Source organism: Perissodus microlepis, chromosome 23 (genome assembly GCF_051167445.1).
Source record: "Perissodus microlepis isolate ML-2025 ecotype Zambia chromosome 23, ASM5116744v1, whole genome shotgun sequence".
Classification (NCBI taxonomy): domain Eukaryota; kingdom Metazoa; phylum Chordata; class Actinopteri; order Cichliformes; family Cichlidae; genus Perissodus; species Perissodus microlepis.
In genome coordinates, this window is record NC_140482.1 from 8,243,231 (window position 1) to 8,265,445 (window position 22,215).

Below are 22,215 nucleotides of genomic sequence, written 5' to 3' on the forward strand. Positions count from 1 at the left end.
TACTGCAAATCGTGTTTTCCGAACAAAACAGTACTCTTGATATAACTTTCCTGTAATTTAACAGTGAGAATTTTCCCCTAAACACATCTGGCTTCCAAAAACTAAGTCTGGCAATGGACAAAATGCTCACACCAGTGCTTCACAACAGGACTTTATAAACAATGGATGACATCATGGTGGCTACATCTATCGTTTATGCAGAGTCTGAGGCAGTATTCCTGTAACATCATTTTACAAGTGAGCTGACAGGAAGCAACGGGTTACACACTGACGCATGTAAACAGGGGGATTCAAAGAGGCCTGACAAATGTTAATGAAGTAGACTGAGTTGGTTAAACATGTCTACCAAGTGAATTGATGGAACAATAACAGCAGATACTACAGGATGCAAGTGGAGTGGTTTTGACACAGATTGCTCAACGCTGGTTCCACATTAAGTATTTCACAAACTTATTTGAAATGCACCAGCGGGGAGGGTGGAGAGGGGGTTTGGTGGCAGGGCGTAGGGGCAATTGCCTTTCATGGTCTCTCTTGAAAGCATATTTTCAAAGGGGAAAGCTCATAAACAAAAATTACTACCAAGTGTTACAATGGAAGCACTCCATCACAGTTTCAGTTCTGCGGTCCATCTGTTACACTCTCGCCTCTGTGATTTATTTCTTTTAGTAATTAGGCTTACAGCGAGCTATTTGTCAATGCTGGAAGAAATTTTGCATCTTTGACATGCCAACTTTCCCTAAAGGAGTTTGTTTTTAGCTTGACCAACAAGTTGTTTTGTTTTGTTTGTTTTAATTTTCCAGTGAGGATGGCAGAAATGAATCTGCTGTCAGGAGATTTTTTTAAAAAAATTATTATTATTTGTTATGATTCAACTTTTATCAAAAAACAGTGAAGTTTTGCTGGGGAGCATTCTGCCAGCCTGATTGCAACAGCACGTATAGCTCCATATTATGAGCTATCCACAAAGAAAACCCTCCCAGTATGGGGTTTCTTCAGTCAAATCTTATAAACTGTGGAGCTCCATTTGTGGGTCACTGACAGGAAAACATTTGTTCTACCCTGCTGTTGATAATCAAAAGCTTTTGCACTGCTGGTCCTCCTTCTTCAGAGCCCCGCCCATCCTTCGCTTTTCTCTCTCCGGCTTTAAGCATCGAGTACCCAGAAAAACGCTGAATAGACCGGAAAGAGGCGACTTTGTGATCAAAATAAAAGCACATATATGGTTCTCATGAGTAGAAAGTCAATGTACTGGTATAGTATAAGCTTGCCTGTGTAGTTATAGTGTTTTTTTTTCCTTTGATTTGGAGTTATGATTTATTTATATAGCACATAACATTATGGGCAAACTCAATGTGCTTAACACAAAAGATAAAAACATAAAAAAGCTGTGTAGGTTTACTTTGCTTTAAGACAGGGATTAACATAGAAACACGTTTCTCCAGTCAACAAATGAACTGCAGTTTGTTTAGTTTGTTTCTGGTAATACAGTATCCGTCTTCTATTCGTGCCGCAAGGCCAGTGTTTTGTCTTAGTTTGAAAACCTACGCCGGAAGTATCAGTCAGTAGCGTTGCCAGCTTGACGTGGGTCTCTGCTCGCTGTCTCACTTCTCTTCGCTCTGGTTCAGCATCTGTCTTCACAACAGTTCGCGGGGCGCGCAGTATGGATCCGTTACGCGTTACGCGCTATGGTGTCCCTTCTGGCACAGAGCGTTTCCTGACACGCGCTTTTCACTGCTGTGGAAACTCTTAAAAGGGGTTCTGTTGTGACTCGCAGTCTCCAAACTTCCAACATCTTTCGCTGTCTTTTAATGTGAGAAGAAGCAGAGCGCACAAGTGACCTGCGGACACATTTCCTGCGGTCCGTCCTGACGCGCACAGACACTTTTCTTTTTTGGAGGGGGAGACTTGGGATATCATTTACTGCAGCTGCATTATTTACTATATGTGGATAATTATTCGGGACGATGGGAGACTCCGTGTTCTTCGACAGGCAGAATTCCTATCTTGTAAGTACCCCCCCTCAGGTTTATTAGCCGTGGATTAATGACAGCGACTGGAGCGTGCACTGATGAGACTCGAGGGCTTACATCTTGTAGTTTCTGCGCGCATGCCTGAGAAAGATGTTCATTTCCTGCACGATGCAGTTGTGTATCGATATGAAGCCTCTCTCTCTTTCCTCATATCTAAGATCATGCATTAAAAAAGGAGTGCCACGGAGAATTACCGTTATTTTTTCAGCAGCCACTCAAAGCCAAGTTAAAGCCCAATTCTGCACCAGCTTTTAGAGCTTTCACCTCATAAACGTCACTCAGTCGGTGTGAATCAGAAATCTGAACCTAAGCAGAGCAAAGGGGCCTCAACATGCCAAAGAAAAAAAAGAAAAAGAAAGAGAAAAAACTTCCTGTGATGGAACTTTTTAAGAGGCATGTGGTGCGCAGAGCGCGTACATATGCACACACGCACACAAGACCACACATGCTTCCTGGTTTTTGAAAAGCGAGTCAGAAAGACAGAAACCTGTTGCCAGCTCGCTGTGGAGAGCCACAGGTGTTGTGTTTGACATTCTACACCTCGAAGAGCCGTGGCCCAAATGAAGGCAAAACACACAGATATGGGTCAAGGCCGTGTGGAGCGGTGTGGGCTGCTGTGAGAACTGCACCTTCAAAAATGTTTCCATCAGCGTTTTTTTGTTCCTCGGTTTGTGTTTGACGTGTGTTTGACAGATTTCTGAATTCTGAAGATCGCAGCCACTTGGGTTGCTTTGCAGAACAGGTTCATTTTAACTGGATCGGTTTTTGCTGTAGACACAGATTCCTCAGCCACCCTTTCTCCCGCCATCTGCTGCCCTGTCTCATCTCAAGTGGTGAGGAATCCTCCGCTGACTGCTCCAGCGGTCCGCCTGCTCGTTTATGAGCAGTGTTTCTGTGGCTAGAAGCCCTCATAACGCTCAGAGCGCTGATTGGAAAACAATACAATTTTCTTTGGCTCGGCTGGCCATCGCGCTGTGGTCTGGATCGGTGCTTTGTAGCAGGCCCGTGTGGTGTGAATGCCATCACCACATGGCCCACAGTTACGTGCCTAAAATTCATCCAGCAGAGTCCAATGAGGCTTTGGTGCAGTGACCAGATAGTTACAGTGGCTGCCGTCTGTCTAGAGAAATGAAATCTGATGTAACTGGATTTGTATTTGTTTATTGAAATTGTGGTCTGCATCTGTGAGCCCAATAATAAATGGCTGAAAATCATTCCGAAAGCCCTCAGAATGACTGCTCTGATTGGAGCAACACAAACAGCTTTTAATAAATGTAAAGCCACAATAAGGGGACAGCATCTTTAAAGTCATATTGATGGCTTAAGTTCTTGTTTGGATAAAAAAAAAAACCCAAAAAACAATAGTAGTGCCCAAAAGAATGTGATCCACAGTACAAGCATCTAACATGAGTTTCCTACCACCCTTAGGGTCAGGGTGAAGAGCTCAGTAAGTGGCATTCCTATTGAAGTTGCATTCCGACTGAATGCCACCCTGTGGATGTTTTCCAGTTGAGTACAACTGGGAGGAGATCAAAGGCAGAGCAAGAGGAAGTGAAGAAATGTTTATCTTATAGATTTGATGTCTTTTTGATTTTTGCACAGCTCTTGAATTAAGAGTAGGAGGAAGTAGCTAGGTGAATATGGACCTGGGACACTCGGCCTGAACCAATAGAAAAAAAGGCGCAGAATGCAGTTGTGCTACATATAAGGAAAGAGAAAACACAGTCTTTAGTTTCTTTTTCATAAAAATCACTAATCATTCTGTTAGGTGCATGCTTGATTATGCGGTCAAACATGTGGCTCATGTTAAAAAATAGGACATCGACAAATGTCAGTATTAGCAGGTGCTGTTGATTTGCCCTCATTTAATAGTGCAGAGGTGCATGTGTGGAACTTCCACTGTCTTTGCAGATAGGCTACTGCTGGTGGGCATGAAGTCAAAATAACTGCTCTGTACAACACTGAATTATGGCTAATATCCGTCTCACCCTACTAGAGACGACAGATTTTTAAGGCTGATATCGATGCCGATATTTGGCGATTTAAAAATCATATATTTATCCCTCTTTTCTTCTCTTTCAGAAATTCAAAACATAATCAGATTTCTTAAACACTTATCATGTGTTGTTATTTAGCTACTGCTCAGGTCGGTGAATAAATACGGTGGCTTTCCAAACATATGTTGAGCACAGGGAAGCTCGTCACAACATAACACTCATACTATAGCAGAGTGTTTCTCCTGCGTCTTCTTTACTTAGACTCAAACAGTAAACTTAAGACAGGTATCACATTAAGCTAAAGTGGTATCAAGTAAGAAAAGTTAATAATGCTAGCTAGTAAGGTTATTAAATCCATAAGGCAACTTAAAGATTGTGGCTTATGTTTAGAAATACAAATTTCTTCAGTGTTTAGACTCAGTATGGTAACCTTGCACATTACCATTTTCCAAAGGCAGTTACATTCCCATTGGTTGTCCCAAACCCAAAGATAATTCTTAAGCAGTTAAGTTTCGTGTCATTTTTTTAAAAAATAAATGGCGCTTAATCATGTAAATCCTACATATTAACCTATGTTTTCTTGTCGGCTTTGACCGTTAGGGGCAATATGTAATCAGTAAGCCTCGACTCAGAAGAGTAGATGATAATTTCTCATTAATTAAAAGCCACCACTGAAGGAAATGTTTGTCCGGTAAAGACTACAAATGCTAAGTGGCACTGGAATGTCAGACTTTCTTGTAAACATAGCTTCGTCTTTTGCCTCGACATTGTTGCAGTTCTTTTATTTTTATTTTTCACTTCAGCTTGTGCATGAGTATGTGGGTTCACTGAGGCTGTATGGACACATCTGGCATAGTTTCTCTTGATGTTCTACACTTAATAAAAGCAAAAATAAGCAAGTTTTGGAGTTGGGCACAAGAAGTTGAAGTGAAATTCATTCAGACAGGATCTATTGATTGTTAACATTTTAAGTCTTTCATTCGGAAACTTGGACATCGCTGTATTACAAAAAGCAGCCGGTAAAGGCATAAGAATTACATCCTGACAGTGCATCACAACCAAATACAAGTGAGTGTTCAGCCAGGATGTGCACTGTCGGCTCATAAATCATAAACGCTCGGTGTGAGAAAGCCTTGAAGATATGACAAAGAAGTAATTCCAGATGAAATTGGACTTGTATTAATGGGGGCATTATGCCTCTTCAAGCTGCTTCTTACATGCTGCTGATAAACAAATCTGTTATTTTTTTTGTTCATGCCAGACTAGATAGATGGGAGGAAATTGTTTTGTAGATGTAGATTACAGGTTTTACGTGGTATTATGAGGATTATAAGAATGATACACAGGCAACCCTTTTAGTCAACATAGGCAAGATTCATCACCCGCAAAGACTCTAAAAATGTTAAGAGGAACAAATCACTCTTGATGTCATGGTTTATCAGCACTGAAAAAGGAAAAATTCACAGCTGAGCTGCTTAAATACACAGTTGAGCTGCGTAAAAGCTTTCTATCTTTAAGACAGCACTGCGTCTAACTTTCCTTCTGGCCCTGCTAGTTGTCTTTTAGGTGTTACTACTAAACTGCTAGATCCCATCTTATCGCTTAACATTTGTTAGTCTGGATAACAGGATAAACATGAATGTATATTAAATATTGATGTTGTAATTGTTAAAAAAAAATAACCAGGCTTTCTTAAGTTCTCAGTCAGTGCTTGCTAAGCTATTTGTATTGTGTTACAATTACTTGACTTTTTAATTGTGAAGTTTTATACTTCACACCTGCAGAGGTTGCCAGTTTCGTTGTGGTTTGTAAAGGAAGGGGCTTCCAACCAATTTTCAGCCAGTAGGAAGAGAAACATAAACCCCACATGACGCTACTGATGCTAGCTAATGAGCTAAGAGCACCATTTTTTTTGGTCAGGCATGCATTTTAAATTGTCGTCTTAACTGTTGAAGATTGATGTTTGGTCAGACGGTCAACAAGTTATAAATGGTAGCACAATGCGGCAGCTAGCATAACGTTTCAGGTTTAAAATGCATCTATATTTCTAACTAGTGTGAAGTATAGGAATTCACATACTACACTAATAGGCATGTCACGATATCAGAAAGTTAGAAGTTATAGCATTAGTTATTTTACGCTAGTTTAAGCATGCATGTAATGTTGCAAATATTTTAACCTACAAAACATAGTTGATTTCATAAAAACAATATCAGCTGTCACTTTCGCCATCTTCCCCATGTCGTTTTTCCGGTGTCCTTCTTTAGCATGAATAATCACCTAGAACAGTTGTAGGGATGTGTTTCAGCAGTTAAAAGTATTGTTGATATTAGTTGTGGCATCCCTACTAGGAGGTATACATTTTAGATTTACATTACATTTATATTTTACAAAGTGTACTATTTGGAATTATATTAACAGAAGCAGGAACATTAAGATACATGTCAACAATGCTAACAGCCTATGATTATGCTATTTTGTGAGTTAGTTATGCTATTTTGTCTAAGTGAGTTAGACTAGTCATTATATAACATTAAAATTATGTAAAACTGAAATTGGTAGAGGTTGTTGATATTTTTTTTAACCTAGTACATTAAAAGAAACACTGGACAAATTACCATCTTGATCTTAAACTCAACAGCCACACCATAAAAAAAAAATCCTAAAAAAACAGTAATATTCCAGCAGCTGGGGCGCCAAAATAATACCAGAACAGAAATAACAGAAAATAACTTTCTCATGAAAATACGGTTATTTTCAGTAATGACAATACAGTTTGTTGCCCTAATTTTACATGGGATTTTGCTTTTTTCAAGTGCTTTAAACATTAAATTAGGAACATTTTAATGTGATTAAACAATGAAATTACCTATAAACAAGGTCAATGAATGCGGCAATATGAATAATAATACTTAAATGTACAGAAATATACAATTAACGGTTGGTTTAAATAATAATGGATTGCATTCACATCGCGCTTTTTGAGACCCTCAAAGCGCTTAACAATTCCACTTTATAATTCTCCTCTGGCCATCACCAGTAGGTGGTAGGTGAAGTGTCTTGCTCAAGGACACAACTACCGAGAGTGTCCGAGCCGGGGCTCGAACCGGCAACTTTCTGATTACAAGGCAAACTGCCAACTCTTGAGCCATGATCGCCCTAAATAACAATAATAATAATAATTATTTGATGTAAAAACAGTTTATAAGAATCATTTTATATATTTTTCCATAGCATTACATTTGAATTTAACAGTTCAATCTTTCAAATAACGGACAAATATTTGTGAAATTATGATACATTTGTGAATGTATTTTAACAATATAAATATGCATATGTACAGACAAATACATGTAAAAAACAAGAAAATTATGTTTTATTACATTTACAGTGATTTTACGTTAATTTACATTTGAAATGTAAAATCACAGCCTATTTATGTGAATTTAATGATATTCTAGAAAAACAGTACAAAACTGTAAAATACACAGTAAAATACTTGTATGTTACAATTTTTTTTACAGTGCATATTTTGGTGGTCCCCTAACTCGAGGACGTTTTAGTTGATTAAAGTAAGTGAGATCTAACAGTCTAATGCTATTCTATCCAACAGTTAATATAATTAACTGGTTATTTCTTGTCTCACACTCTTAAATGTCGTTGAACAAGTTGAATAAAAGAATCAGTGGTCACTGAATCAGCTTTTGGAGCCAAAATGTTTGTTCACTCCACTAGACTAGTTCAGTCATTTATTTAGCAACCACAGTGATTGAACACATAAGCTCAAACAGGACAATCAAGTCGTGTGTGCCACATCAGAAGATTAGTGTCTGTTTTGGTTTATTTAACCTACTTCTGTTGGGTTTGGCCCTATCAGTTCAATATTCCATGACAAGCTACAGGACTGGTGGGTTTAACTGATTAAACTTTGTTAATGACTTGTGAGTTTAGCTGTGGGTCATGTGCACCATGAAGCACTACGTTGTCTGGATGTCATATCGTAGCAACGGAGAAGTGAAGGAACAAGGAAGTGTCAGAACACGAGTTTGAGTGAGCTAATCTTGGACAACAGCCAGTTGTAGCGCCAATAGTTTGCCAGTAGTCCAATAATGATTGTCTTTGTCTTGAATCTTTTTTTGTATTTGCAAGTGTTAGCAAGCGATTTCAAGTTTTCCTCTTTAAGGAAGGCTACAATTCAGACGAGGGGGTATTTTTAGAGTCAGAAATCTTGATATAGTGAAGAAAGATCCAGGAAGTCTTGTTTTATTTTAATTAACTATACTGTAAGGTAGCAGCTCTTGAGTTACACTGAGAAGTACAAGGGCAGACAGAGCACAACTCAAAGGAAGCATTGATTAAATGATTGATGAGACTCCTGCATTAGCTTTTTAGTCTTAAACTCTTTGTGTCACTGATCAAATAAAAAAAAACGCTACATCTTCCTCAAACCACCCAGAAATACTTGTCAGCCTCAGACTGCTTAGACATCCTCCCTCTTCTTTTGTATCCAGCTCCTCTCCTCATTTTCCTGCGTGCCATTGTTTTCAGGAACTTGAAATTCTTCTTTCACCTCCTCCCTCCACCTCTCCTCTAATTTAGAAATGCTGGGAGCAAACATTTTTATAGCACTCTTCTTACCTGCTGATGTGTGACCTTGTTCTATCTTGGAAAGTTTGTTTGCTTTAGTCCGCTGCCACTGCCACTCCCAGTACAAATAGCCTTGGGAGGCACAAGCCTTTAACTCTTGTGGTCAATTGCAAAATAAAGAGGCTTTTTTGCAGATTGAATGAATCTTTACATGTTATCTAAGAGCAAACAAATGTCCGTCCCAGGCTCTTTAGTGACTGTTGTGAACAGCTGGGCTCGTGCATGTCTGTGGGTGTTTGGACGAATGGCATCAACTATCCGTGCAGCTCCTTACTCATCAGCAGAGTGTGTCTATTTACTTTGATCACAAGTTTTCCAAAGCACACCCCAATCCAGACGGAAAACTTAGCGGGAGTGGAGGTTTTGTTCATGGGAGTGCACTTGGTAAGAATGCACTGAGTCGTCGGCTAAATTTGCACTTTTGGAGCAATAGTTTGCCAATCAAAGCTATGTGAAGGTCTTGTTGACCTCTTGTAAAGTAAGTCATGAGTTGACACTGCACATGCTCATTAGCATGGCACCTTGTGGGACTTTTGCTAGGATATGGCAAGTGTAGAACAGTTGCAGCGTGGCAGGAAAAAGAAAACCCACAAAGGCAAAAAAAAAAAAAAATGGCCTCTGTGCGTTCCATTGCTGTCACTTTTGGCTCGTCATGACAACACTGTCAGTCCCTCGTTTTTCTTCCTAGACCCATCAGGGAAAGGCACTTGTTTTATTATCAACAGCGAAAGAGAAGTCCGCCCTCCACTAAAAGTCTTGTCTTTTTATGGAGACGTCGAAGGCTGAGCGGAGGAAAGCAGAGTGGAGGAAACACAGAGGAGAAAGTTCTGGCGAGATCTGATCCACTGTTTGGAGGCAGATGTGCTCGGAGAGGCAGGAGTCTGTCTCTGAAGCTGGATAAAATATGTGCTCTAGATGTTTTAAGGAGTTTGATTTACCACTCCTGCTTGCCTTTTTCATTAGCTGATCCAGAGGTGTGTCTTTGTTCAGCCCGACCTAAGGGACTTGGCCAGTAGGCTCCAGTAAAGGTTAGGCACGTTTCCTGGTTGTTTGCGCACAAATCCGCCAGTGTATGTTGTCCGTCATCGTGTTGCTGTGTGAAAGTGAAGAAGCATTACATCATAGTTTGGGAATTTTAAAGAATCCCAGCAGCATGTTGCTACGAGATGGCGTAATGAGCTGGAATCAAGGGAGAACTTATCCTGGGTTTCAAGTTTTGAGATGTTTTCATACACACAAAGCAGAGCTGGATTCTAAATATTAACAGATTGTGCTGCCCCATTGAGAAATCCCTACTTATGTTTTCAACACCTCAGACAGCTGTTGCTCTCCGGATAACCTAAAGGAGTTGGCTCTGCCAAAAACCTGTTAAATCTCCTTGCTTTGCACTTTCTAGCATCAATAATAGTGAATTTGTGTTGCATAGCAATCTGATGAGAAAAGTAAATGCTTGCAGACTTGAGATTACATGGAAAAAAGTGACCCTTACTGCTTACATGGGGTTAAAAATACAATTTAAAGTCAATAAGTAATAAAGGTAAAACTAAGGCTACTGTTGAGTCATTCTATCGAGCATGAAGTCTTGTTTTGCTGCTTCAGTGTGTTGCTGAAGGTTAAAGGGCATGGGGGGAAAGTGTGTCTGTGGGTGTTTTTCCTTTAACAAGGTACATCTGCTTTTCTCCAACAAAAATGCTCACGTACCAATCGGTTCCATGCTGTATACAACATGACCTCACAGGGGAAGTCTTAGATTAGATAAAAGAAAATTCCATGAGACAGTCACATAGTTCATTAATTAAAAAGATCAAATTATCATTCACATGATGGGCATCTGACTCAGCATCACATTTACTGATGAGAGCCAAAGTCCTGATGTCACATTTAGTCTAGCTGAGTCTTAACTACCTCAGTACAGTTGTTCACTGAGGTTTTTGTGCTCCACGTTCTCTTTCAGGACACAAATAAGTCCCTGCAACAGCAACTATTTCTTTTCTTTACATTTTTCCAGCATTACTAAGTGTACCATGTTGTTTGTAGCATTGTAAAAAAGAATTTCCAAGTGGTCCAGCAACCAAAGATTGCTGATATATCTGCGGATGTATGTGAAGCTTAGGCCCCAATCACTGAAATCTAGAGATCAATTGGCGACCCCTTGGTAACCACAGGTCACTAGGGTTGGCAAGTGGTTGCTGGTATTTGCTTTGGAGCTTTAGCAATCAATTTCAAAGATTTCAGTCTTTGAGACCTGTAGACCAGTCAGCGGCTACGGAAAAATATATTTTCCCTAGTTTATGCGCGGTGCTGTAATTTATATTGAAGATAACAACTTGTCTGCAAACACTTGCCAACTATTTGCAGAGCACTTTTTAACAGTTTTCTGTTTAGTGCCACAGTTTTTTCAAGTTTCACCACCACTCGACCAATAATTTGCCATTGCTTGCACGAGTTGGAATCTTCCATGCAAACTACCAGGAACTGCACCGATCTGCTGAAGGCCAAAGTAACTGCTGGGAGGTGTTTAGTGCAGCATTCTCTTTTTGACCTATTTCATCAAGCAACAGCCATCATCCTTCAGCAACCATTCATCAACCAGTTGGGGAATACACATTTTTCCCTAGTGACTGGAGGTGGCCAAGGGTGTCACCACCCAATCTCTAGGCCTGTATGACTAAACCTTGCCTAGCATGGGCTCCAGGATACATAGTTGGCTCACAAATTTTGTAGGAACCAAAGGTGATGGCTTCCAGATGATGCTTAACATCGACCATACAGTGCCAGGTCCTCCACGGCTATGAACTCTGCAGCCAGCAATATTCACAGTCAGCCACAGTTCAGATAAAAACAGCTGAAGTACATTGACCAACTCTATTAGAGGCATTAAGAGCCTATAAAATGTAACCAGCAACAATCTTGGACATTTTGGAAATTGTGTTAATTTACCAAGTACAAGGTAGTAAAAACAGAGTGTTGAATATATCTTTATAAAAAAAGCGGCAGGTGCTGTGCACAAAACAAGCAAACCTTTTTCTTTGCACTGCTAACAATGCCTAAAGTTTTTGAGACTAAGAATAGAATAGCCCTTTATTGTCATTGTACATGAACACGAAATTGTGGGTGCTCCACAACCCAAAGGTAGGTCTGATTTAGAACTGTGGTACCCAAAATGCCACATTCTTGGTGATGTAAAAAGGTAAAACTGAGACCTGTAACTAGGTGGTGATTCTTTTGCTTTTCTGTTCAATGCAAGTTTGGAAAAATTCTATGTATTTATGATAATAATGGCAATCATGATGAGAGGGAACTAGTCAGTCATTCACCTTCCATCGGAATGAAAAAACTCAATAGTATGTGCTATTGCTAAAGCGTCAAAGCAAGATAGGATAAACAAGATAATGTCTTGCCATATCTGTACATTACATTACATCAGTTGCATAGTAACACAGTACAGAATACGCAGCAGCTGCAAAGGGCTGTTTTAAAGACAGCTCATCAAGATCTAACTATAAACGAGTGTGAACAAGTAGCTTCAAGGTGAAAAGCACCCTAGCTTTACGTACAGTAAGCTGCCTCATTCTCAGTCTGTCGTGTGGTGAAAGCTGCCTGTCATATTACCGGTGTGTGAGTCTACGTGACCTGCCACCATGTGCACATTCAATTGATCATCACCAGCTTTGTCATCAGTCAGATGCTGAGTCAGATGGACTGATAGCATCAAATCGAGAGGTGGAAATCTGGTGACATCTCAGAGATTCTCCCTAAAGGAAATCATCTTCATCTGCCAAGATGATGCCAAGAATAACACACAGATTTTTGTGACATTAATAACGCACATTTGGCGCATGCTTGCGTGGGGTGTGGGCATCCATGTGTCGCTCGGTATGCATGCACAGGACGAACCCTTGCCATGTGCGTGTCCATGCTTTCAGCTTGTGTGCAGACTGGTTAGAAGTGCGACCCAGGAGCTCAAGGGGCTTTTTTAGTGAGACAGGATTAGCTGCTCTCAAGGCTGCCACTGGAATGCGTGGATCAACAAGTCTGTTGTGGCAGTGCGCGGTCGAACACACGCACACGTCCGTTCCGTCGTGGCACATTCACTATTTATCTTTCAGCCCATTACTCTCTATTAATATGCCTGCTTTGCTTTCCTTCCTCTTGCTTTTCACACCGGGAACATAATTGAAATTTGATTTCAGCAAACAAGCACTGGTGACATGAGCAAATGCGCGGCTGTTTTTTTTAATCTCATTTATCAACTTGTGGATATAAATGAGAATTAATGGACATTTTGCTTCCCCACTGTAGAACATGTCATGTGTACAGCGTAAATTCTTTAGTTTCATTCAAAAGCTTCTTTTGCCACAAAAATGAAATGACGCCATCCAAGCAGGTGAGCTGAGACTTACACGTGCTGATTGATGGATTAGCGCAGAAGTAGCTCTTTTGGAGTGTTTACACGGTGACTTACGCATGACTGCATCTTCAATCATTCACTCAGCGTGGCATCACTTGTTGGATCCGCAAATCCTTGTGCAAATAATTCATTTCCACACATTTCGAAACCATCTGAAAGCTGGAGCAAACTTCTCTTCAAGACGGTTTTATTGAAAGCACAGCCTTTGTTTATTTACCCCGTGTTGTCCCTGAAGGTGATGCAGCGGCGCTTTAGACAAATAAAATTGCCATTTCGCGGCCGGGAAAAGAAAAGAAACACAGCGCTGACAGAGAGTTGGCTCTTGCATGTGGCATTCTTCAAACTAACTTCAAACTGTCAGTTTCTTGCCAGTTATATTTATTTTTCTTTTAAATGGCAGCTTTTATGAAAACGGTGGGAGGAAAAAAAAGGTGTTGCCACACCTGGGTCCACATTGAATAATGACTAGATCGTTGGCACCAGGCCTAACCATGAAATGTTTCATGGGGAGTGTGTAAAAATTATGGTTTTACCAACAAAAAATCCATCAGTCCATTCACCTAAATTAGTTAGTTTACAAAAAGTTAAACACATATGCCTTGAAGACAGGTTTTTCCAGTAGTCCAAGAAGACCACATTACTCAGTTACAGTAATGGTAACAGCTCTGGTCTGAAAGATTGCTGCTCTCTCTTACAATCCTGTTTTGACTAAATTTTGGCTAAAATTCCCATCAATCCATCCATCCAAGTCTGTATCACAGGGGCAGCAGTCTAAGCAGAGATACCCAGACCTTCGTTTCCCCAGCCACCATGTTTAGCTGCACAACCCAAGAACTCTTGGTTCAAATATAGAAAACAGCTGTACTGCCCGGTAAACATAAAGTACCACTGCTTATCTTGTTGATTCTGGTAATCACCACTTCTGGGCCACGTAACTTTAAAATGCGAGAGAGCTGAACTATATAAAGGCACTTTTTTCTTTGTTCTCATGTTGTAACATTGAGACCTATAATTTAGGCAAGGTGCAAGTCAAAAAGCAGCTCTAAATTCCCTAAAAATAATTTTCACACAGCCCCTTATCTGTTGCACACGTCAAAGTGTTCACAAAGCACTGCGTGCTGTCAAGGCGGGAAGGCGATAAGTAGTTTAGCGTGTTCGTTAAACACCCCATTACCACTTATCAGTCTCTGTTTAAATTGTTCAGCACCTCGTCATTATTAACACTTCGTAGCGTTGTTCACTGGCACATGCTTGTACACATTTTATAGAGAGCTGAAGGTCGGCTGTTTTGGAGAACAGGACAGCAGCGCCGAAACACTGCTGTTCATTCTCTTTCCGCTGGGAAATCAATAATAGACCAGCTGACCCAGAGATGACCCGTGTTACACGTGCACGCGTAAACACATGCACTGTCACATCCACTGTGCCGAGAGAACAAAGCATCGCCGGGCATTGATGGGAGTGGCGCTGGGTCTCCAGGAAGTTACACTTGGTTAAAACTTCCTGGAGTGAAACAAGGCTGATGGGCTTTAAGTGTTGATTTTGTTAGTTTTAAGGTGTTCTGTCCTCTTTGGCTTACTTGTCGATCAAAATGAGATCAGATATTAGTCAGTCATGGCTAATAAATGCTCAAGTAGACTTGGAGGTAACTTTCATGTCTTTTGCACTGTAAGTGGAATTTTTTTTTCTTTCCAGCCATCTGTTTTCACATTGAATTTGGCTTTCTGGTGCTGTTACCATACCATGCCATAGCACTTTATTTAGAAAGTACTTTTAAAAACAACATGGCTGACCAAAGTGCTGTACAGTAACACCAAATATAAAAGACAAATGCAGGCCAGAAGGTAAAAGATATAAAAGCTCAAAGAAGTTAAACAATAAACGAGTACATAAAGGGAACATTAGATCGCAGACATCTCAAACATCAGGGATAGATGATGGCTATTGAAGACTTCAAAGAAAGTAAGCGAGGATATCCAACGTCAGTTAGTACTCGTTTTACCAGAGGCATGATAATGATTTAGTCCACGGCTTGATGATGAACTGAAAATAAACTCCATTACTCTGATGTATTTCTGAAGTCACTCTGTAGGTGAACCATCATTAAACATCACTGTTTTCACCAGGCATTAACAGCTCCATCTGGATAGCATATCATTATATAATGTATCTGACTGAAGCTTTTTCTCAGCCCCTATTATTCATCCCATATATACACACATCCCCTGGGAGCTGAGGGTATAGCAAAAGAGGAGGTAATAACACGAGGCAACACATGCGTCAATCAAGACTGTAGTGTCATTTCAGGTAACTTATATGTAATCTAAAATTTTAAACTTTTGTATTAATGATTGTTAGATTAGTTCCCAATTTTATTTAGGATGAAATGACACCATTTAGAAAGCATCATCATATCATATTATATAACAAGGCCCCTAGTGGGATAGATATACTGAATGACTGGTTTCTGGATAACTGATTATCTGCAGGGCTGTTCTAATAATTGGATTGGAAATAGATCCAGTGCTGCCTCAAACATTTGTATTTGTTATGCTGCTCATCAGCAGCAGTGCTGGTTACTAGAAGGAGGGCTAACATAGCATGAAGGAGGCAAACAGCAAAGATGAGCAGAATTTTGGATGTATTTTACATTTTAAGTCGATAAATTTGCTGTTTGCAGCTTTGAATTACCTGCAAACGGCAGTCAAACAAGACCTCGGTCACATAGGCCTAGAGGCAGCCCCAAGGAAACCTCCAGATGCTGTAGATAAAGTGTATTTCCTTAGTGATTGGCAGAAAAATGTTTGTTTAGTATACAAGTTGTAGGTGACCATGGTAATCCAAAGAAACAGCAAAGACGCTACGTCCAGATGAACAGAATCAACTTTTGGAGAAACAGCAAAGAGGTTTGCAGAGTAGCACTGTCTTCTTCTTTGAAAACAGTTGCACCTTGCAACTATAAGTAACCTCCAGTAACCACTTGTCAACAGGTTGGGGAACACATTTTTCCCTAGTGTGTGATTGTATGATATGCTATCACAGACTTTCTTAAATGCTTTAGCAATTAATTTCACAGTGACTGCCAGTATTCTCTAGGAAACATTTGCAGCCGCTTGGGGCATATTCATTTTTTGCCCATGATCAGTAGTTGTCAGCAGTCTCAGCAGGGGCTTAGATTGAAAATAAGTAAAAAGATCCATCAGTCATGCTTTCCTTGTCTTCCTTGGTAACTTGACTAAAGTGATTCCACTGTGCCTTGTCTGCTTCTCCATGTATGTGTCGAGGTGCACGCACACTTGAGACTGAAAGCAAAGAAAATACATGGAAGCAAAATGCAATATATACATATATCTTGGCTGTATTTAAAGCCATGGTATGCAGTTACAAGAATGTAAACGCTCACTAGCGGTTGAGCCATTAGTAGCCTTCGGTGCTAAAATCTGCTTTGTCTCAGCCCGGTTGTACATTTCACTCCAGTTGTTGAATGCTTTCAATCTCCATCGGTGTGACTGCAAAGGCAGTCCAGACTGAACCGACTCTTTCTTGGAAAGAGCCCTAAAGCGTTTAAAAAAAGAGGCACTTAAGACGTTTAAATCAAAGATAAAGATAAACAATTTGTTCACACTGTCACACGTGGTAAAAATAGAAAGGAAACAAACTGGGAAAAAAAGCACAGTTTTGGTCAGGCGTAATGAATGATTCACAGGAAATCGCAAGACTATTTTTACCGTTGCATGTTTCACTGCAGTTGTTACGCATCAAGTACGTGTTGTTTAAACTAACCCCAAGCAGAACACACTTTTTTAGGGTCTTTTTCCTCCTCGTAGAGGCTGCGCACACAATTACACTGTGTCTAAATGCTCGCATGTGCCTCATAAAGTGACCGCAGGTCTGTTTTAAGTCTGTCATCTTCTTCGCCAACATCATCCGGATTCTGAGGAGCTGAGCAGCATGTATAATCCCTGCTCTTTAACTACCTCGCGGGATTAACGTGGCACCCACGTGGAAAATAAAGAGCCTTAGTGGAGACTTTATTCTGATCCCACTGTGTTAAATGGTTACGGTGGAAGAAACATCAAGATGGAAAACCCAAGAGAATGTTCTGTACTTTCTTTTTTGTGTGTGTGGTTGGGTCACGTGTGAAAAATAAACAAGCCGTTTTTGTAATAGGATCAACATATAATAATATTGCTTACATGCACGGAAAAACGCTGAAATACGAGAGCAAAGGGCATTCAGATGGAAGCTGAACACTGTGCTTTTGAAATGGTTCCGGGAGAAGACAGAGTCATCTTAAATGGCAGCCGTAACCCCAGCTTCCTTAAAAAAAAAACCCAAAAGACCAACGGATCCAACGTGCAAATGTTTGTTTGCCTGGAAGAATTCAATTAGGAAATCTTCTTGGGCAAGGAGGGGGTGAGGGCCATGGTTGCAAAACCACTCCTCAAATGAAAACTTCGAGAAGTGCGGTCGGTGAAATCAAGCTTGTTGTGAAATTAGACGAGCTGAGAAAAAAATGGCGGGCTCTTGGGAAAAAAATTAGAAATGGTCCTAAAGACAACATCTGTTCCAGAAATGACAGATTAATGACAAAAACAGCTTGGAATTAGAAATTAATTGCCAGAAATTCTTTGTACAATTTATTCTGTGCTTTGGCACATGCCTTAAAGCTTCTGGGAAACTCATAAGGCTTTCTGCATGAAGGAGAAGCTTCTCGTTTTTTGAGCACAGTCGTTGTCATCACGAGCACAGCGGGAAGAAAGGGGACATCGTTGTCTGGTTGTGGGTGCTACACGCTCATTTTTGTTTGTTCCCGAAATATTTTATTGAAGCCTTGGCAGCTTAGAAGGTGAGGATGAAACCTGAGTAACCATTAGTGCAAGTAGCAAAAAAATTATAATGGGAATACTAGAGTCCTACTTCACATCTGAGGCCCTGGCACATTATGTCGTTTTGGCACAGATGCCGGTTCTAATCTCAGATTTCTTTTTTTATAGTACATTCCAGGATTGATGGAATGACACAGTGTTTCTCTGGGAGTGGTTTGTGTGTGTGTGAGGGAGCCAATTCTCACGGTGCTGGCATCGTAGAACGCTTAGATTGCAGAGTTCGATGGGAACCTAATGCCCATGGGGCCACTTACGCAACCGCTTTGATTGACAGATAAATGACACAAACTCACATTCAGAAACTCTTTAATAACTTCATATGTTATTATCTTAACTGCAATTAGCTGACATAAATAGAAATGAGATATGCAAAGAGGGTCTGACTTTTGGACAACCGAACACGGTTTCAGAAATACCAGCTCAGTCTCATGAAAGCTCTTTTAACTTGTATTCCTGGGCAAGAATCCATCGTACCATCCATGGACACATTGTAAAGGTATTTATTAAAATTTTAAGGGTGATGACAAGTAATTCTCATGAAAACAGAGGACAATTTGTGACTGTGTGATTAAACATTTTCCTGTGAGACCAGGCTTATAATAATGTGGGTAACCACAAATCTGAGATGTAAACCTACTAGCAAAATATAAAAAAAAACATAGTTGGAACAGTATTCTTTGATTTGTGAGGAGACAGGATCCAAACACTGGACAGGGTTAAAGTTCAAAACATAAAACTTTATGTCCTTACACAGTAGGAAAGAGGTCATGAGGTCATTACCCATATTGTATGTGCATGTGTTCCCTATTAGCTGTTTACCGTCAGCTTGTCACTTTCACAGCTGTTCTATCCCCCCATTAATTATTGTGATATACATATTTATGAGCTTTCTGATTATTTTCATAAATTGCAGTGTGTTTGACCTCTCAGGGCCACCGTGCAGCCCACGCTGCTAAAGTTCAGGATTTTTTGATAACCTCGAAGAAGAAAGTTCAAAAACAAGATACTGAGAAACACATGAAACTATAACAAGAAAACACTCGGGATGCCACTAATGGGATTTTATTTAATTGGTGATTTCATTTAATTCTAATTAAAAAAATATTATGAAAATGTATCAACCTTTGCTTCAAAAAGTTTACATCCAGTGTAAATCTCATTTACTTGTGTATTATGACAGTTTTGTGAATGTCTTTGAGATTTTGGAACGTCGGTCCAATAAAACAAAAAGCTAATTGTATAGGTCTTTTCTAACTTTCTGGAAACTTTCAGGATTTTATATGTTTACCAAGTTATCAATCAAGATAAAATTATTCTATTTAGTAGCTAATTATAGAGGCACATACGGGCACAATCTGTAACTTCCTGTTCAAGGTGTAAACCCCATTAAAACAGCAGAACCTGCCTGGGTTGATGGCCCTTTTTTGATCTCCATCGTTTAAGTCTCCATCCTGTGTGTTTGAGTTATTAAAAAAACATTGTGAAAATGCTAGATGCATGAATTCAGTATGCAGCATGTGACAGGGTGACAGATATGAGCAGATCTAGGAAGCCAGTTGACTGTGTTTGGTGAAGGTGTCTTTGTAGAGGATGGTACAAACTGTAAATCATTAATCTGAATAAACACTGATTGATGGGAAATTATAATATACCAGTATCATTCAAATGAACATGAAAAGCTTTATCTTTGCAAATTGTCCTACTCCCTAATCTACACTGTAAGTGTCTGGTGACCGCAATCATCATCTTTTAGTCGCTGAAAGCCTGGACTGGTCTGTTTGGCAGTGATGAGGTTACCGCTGAGTTGTGACCTTAATTTGAGTTTCACATCACTCAGTAGAATGCATAAAGTCCTGGTGGAACTCGCAAACGCACCTGCATGCACGCAAAGGACCGAGTACTGATTGCTCTGACCATCTCTGCTGCCATTAGGCTCTAATCACTTTGTCTCATTTGAAATGCAGCAGGCGATGCATTTCTTCTGCTTATTTATGCTAAAACACACATGATCCTTACCCCTCAGTCCACACACACACACACACACACACACACACACACACACACACACACACACACACACACACACACAGAGCAATCACTGTAATGCTCAACTCTCCACACTGGATTAGTAATGATTAACCAGCTTTATTAGCTTAGCCGGCTAGATTGGTTAAAGAGAGTGAAGGAGAATTTACCGACTCATATACAGTTGGGATTGCACACATTCCTCGGCTAAGGTTCCATTTGCATCTGTGCGTGTGTGTCTGTGTGTGCAGCTAAGAAGACAAAATGCTGACAGTGAAGACAGGGTGACACTGACACAGAAAAGTTACCTGGCAGGCAATCTCCTGGGTAAAAAGAATAAAGAACAGCTTTTCATTTACTCAAATCTCGCTTAATTTTTATTGCAGACCTACTAAGAGGATTTTTAGATTTTAGTCAGAGCATCACGGTGGAAACGGTACAGCAAAAGAGGGGAAAAACAATGATGTTGAACTTGCTTACTCAAAATATGACCTTGGATATGGAAGAGAAAGTGAAGAAAGGAGATAAAGTAGGATGGAGAAAGGGAAAGAGTCAAATTTTCCATTGTTTATCGTCTGGCTCCTTGACCATCCCAAGCAATTTGAAGATTTCCCAACACACGCTGCAAACAAATTAATTGTTTGCAAGGCAAAGCAGAGTTGAAGACCTACTCTTAGCATTTGAGGAACAGCTGCTACCAATCTGCTATCAAAAACGATCATGGTGTATGCTATGATTTAAGACATTGCATGCAGAACAAAGGCTTAATAAATAAAACATATTAATTATTCTATAAAAAACGCTATTTCACTTTGTACAGGTCTCATCTATAGAGATAGAAAAGACAACATTACAGCAAAAAAGAGTTTTACCATAATGACAAAATAAGCATGAAGCTTATGTCATATAACTGGCAATTGTAATTTTAACATGAATTCAGGGAAAGGGTGAATTCTCTAAAGTACTTTAATTTCTGCAGGTACAAAAACAGAATTTAATACTATGGGAGTATAATATTGCTTATATAATCTAGTCTGCCAGTGATAGCTGTGGTGCACCTGAACACCCAAAACATGGCACTTAATCAAATAATGTAGTGTACTGATTTATGTTCAGGGAGATAAAGTTTTGATTCTTTGGGTGTGCACCGACACATACATAGTACATCCTTGTTATTTTGACCCAGGGTTTTGTCTCAGTGCAATAAATCAACATGAACCATGAATTTGGAATTGCAGAATGCCATTTTTAAGGCATTTGTGTTGGCAAGAAGTTTAAGCTCCGATTGTTAAAAGACAACTTTAGATGAAAAACAATGAATAGTTTAACACAAGCAATAAACTGTGAGACTATAAAATGAGCCCAATGTGAAAGTGGGAAAAACACATGAAATTGGTTCTTAAAGCCGTGCTAAAATGCTCACGTTTACAGAAAATTTTTTTGACTTCTATGGACAGTTTCCCTCTTCATAAAACCTTGATTGAGATTTCAATCAGCATTTTTAGTGTGGGTTCTGCTAATTATAGTCTCTGAACTGGGCCTGCCCAGTTTTTGAGGCACCGGACGAATATTTCTTGTTGTGCGATACAGCCCTTCCAAAAGTATGGCTTTACGTTTTTTGATTTGTAGTATTGCTTACTATGGATTAACAGTTATAATGAATGTAGCTTGCTTACTACCATTAATAATGAATAAAAACTCCACCCTTAGCTAAGGGCCATATATTTTTTTCTTTCTACAAAACAGCAACATGGTGGTGGCTCAAATGCTAAGGGTGAGATTTCAAAATGCAGTCTACAAGAAATGGATAATGCCACGAAAGGCTACATGGTGGCTAGCTAGCTAGCAAATCATGTTAGAATTAGCATAAGGATGAAGTTAAAAGTCAGGTTGACAGAACAGCATTTCCCTATTTTAGTGGCCTCTTGACCAAAAATGCAACTTGACAGAAGGCCCTCTATCACTTTTTTCATTTTCTTTTTTCTTAAACCACTCATCTACCAGTTTTTCCTCCGTATTTGTCAGAGAAAATCTAAGGTATTGGGGGGAAAATCAAGGGGCAGGCATAAAAACACGTTCCATAAAAAACATTAGTTTGAAAGTAGTGCTGGATGTCCATTTGCACAAAAACATAGATGACATTTCATGCCATATTTACCATGAGACCAGGTTGGCCTTCTACAAGCCAGTACCGCATAGACACTCATATAAACACA

The 22,215-nt window shown here is 39.8% G+C and overlaps 1 protein-coding gene across 3 annotated transcripts in view; it reads left to right on the top strand.

Annotated features, from left to right (window-relative positions):
• The window catches only part of LOC146360917 (rho GTPase-activating protein 6-like), a 115,955-nt gene that overhangs the window by 58,382 nt on the left and 35,358 nt on the right, over window positions 1–22,215 (top strand). Inside the window, exon 1 of one of the 3 annotated variants that reach the window (XM_084922285.1) lies at window positions 1,370–2,006. The exons of the other annotated variants lie outside the window; for them this stretch is intronic. Within the exon in view, the coding sequence (XP_084778411.1) occupies window positions 1,965–2,006 (42 nt within the window). The 5' untranslated portion in view covers window positions 1,370–1,964. Of the gene's footprint in view, window positions 1–1,369; window positions 2,007–22,215 lie in introns of those variants that run through there. 3 annotated transcript variants of the gene reach the window in all.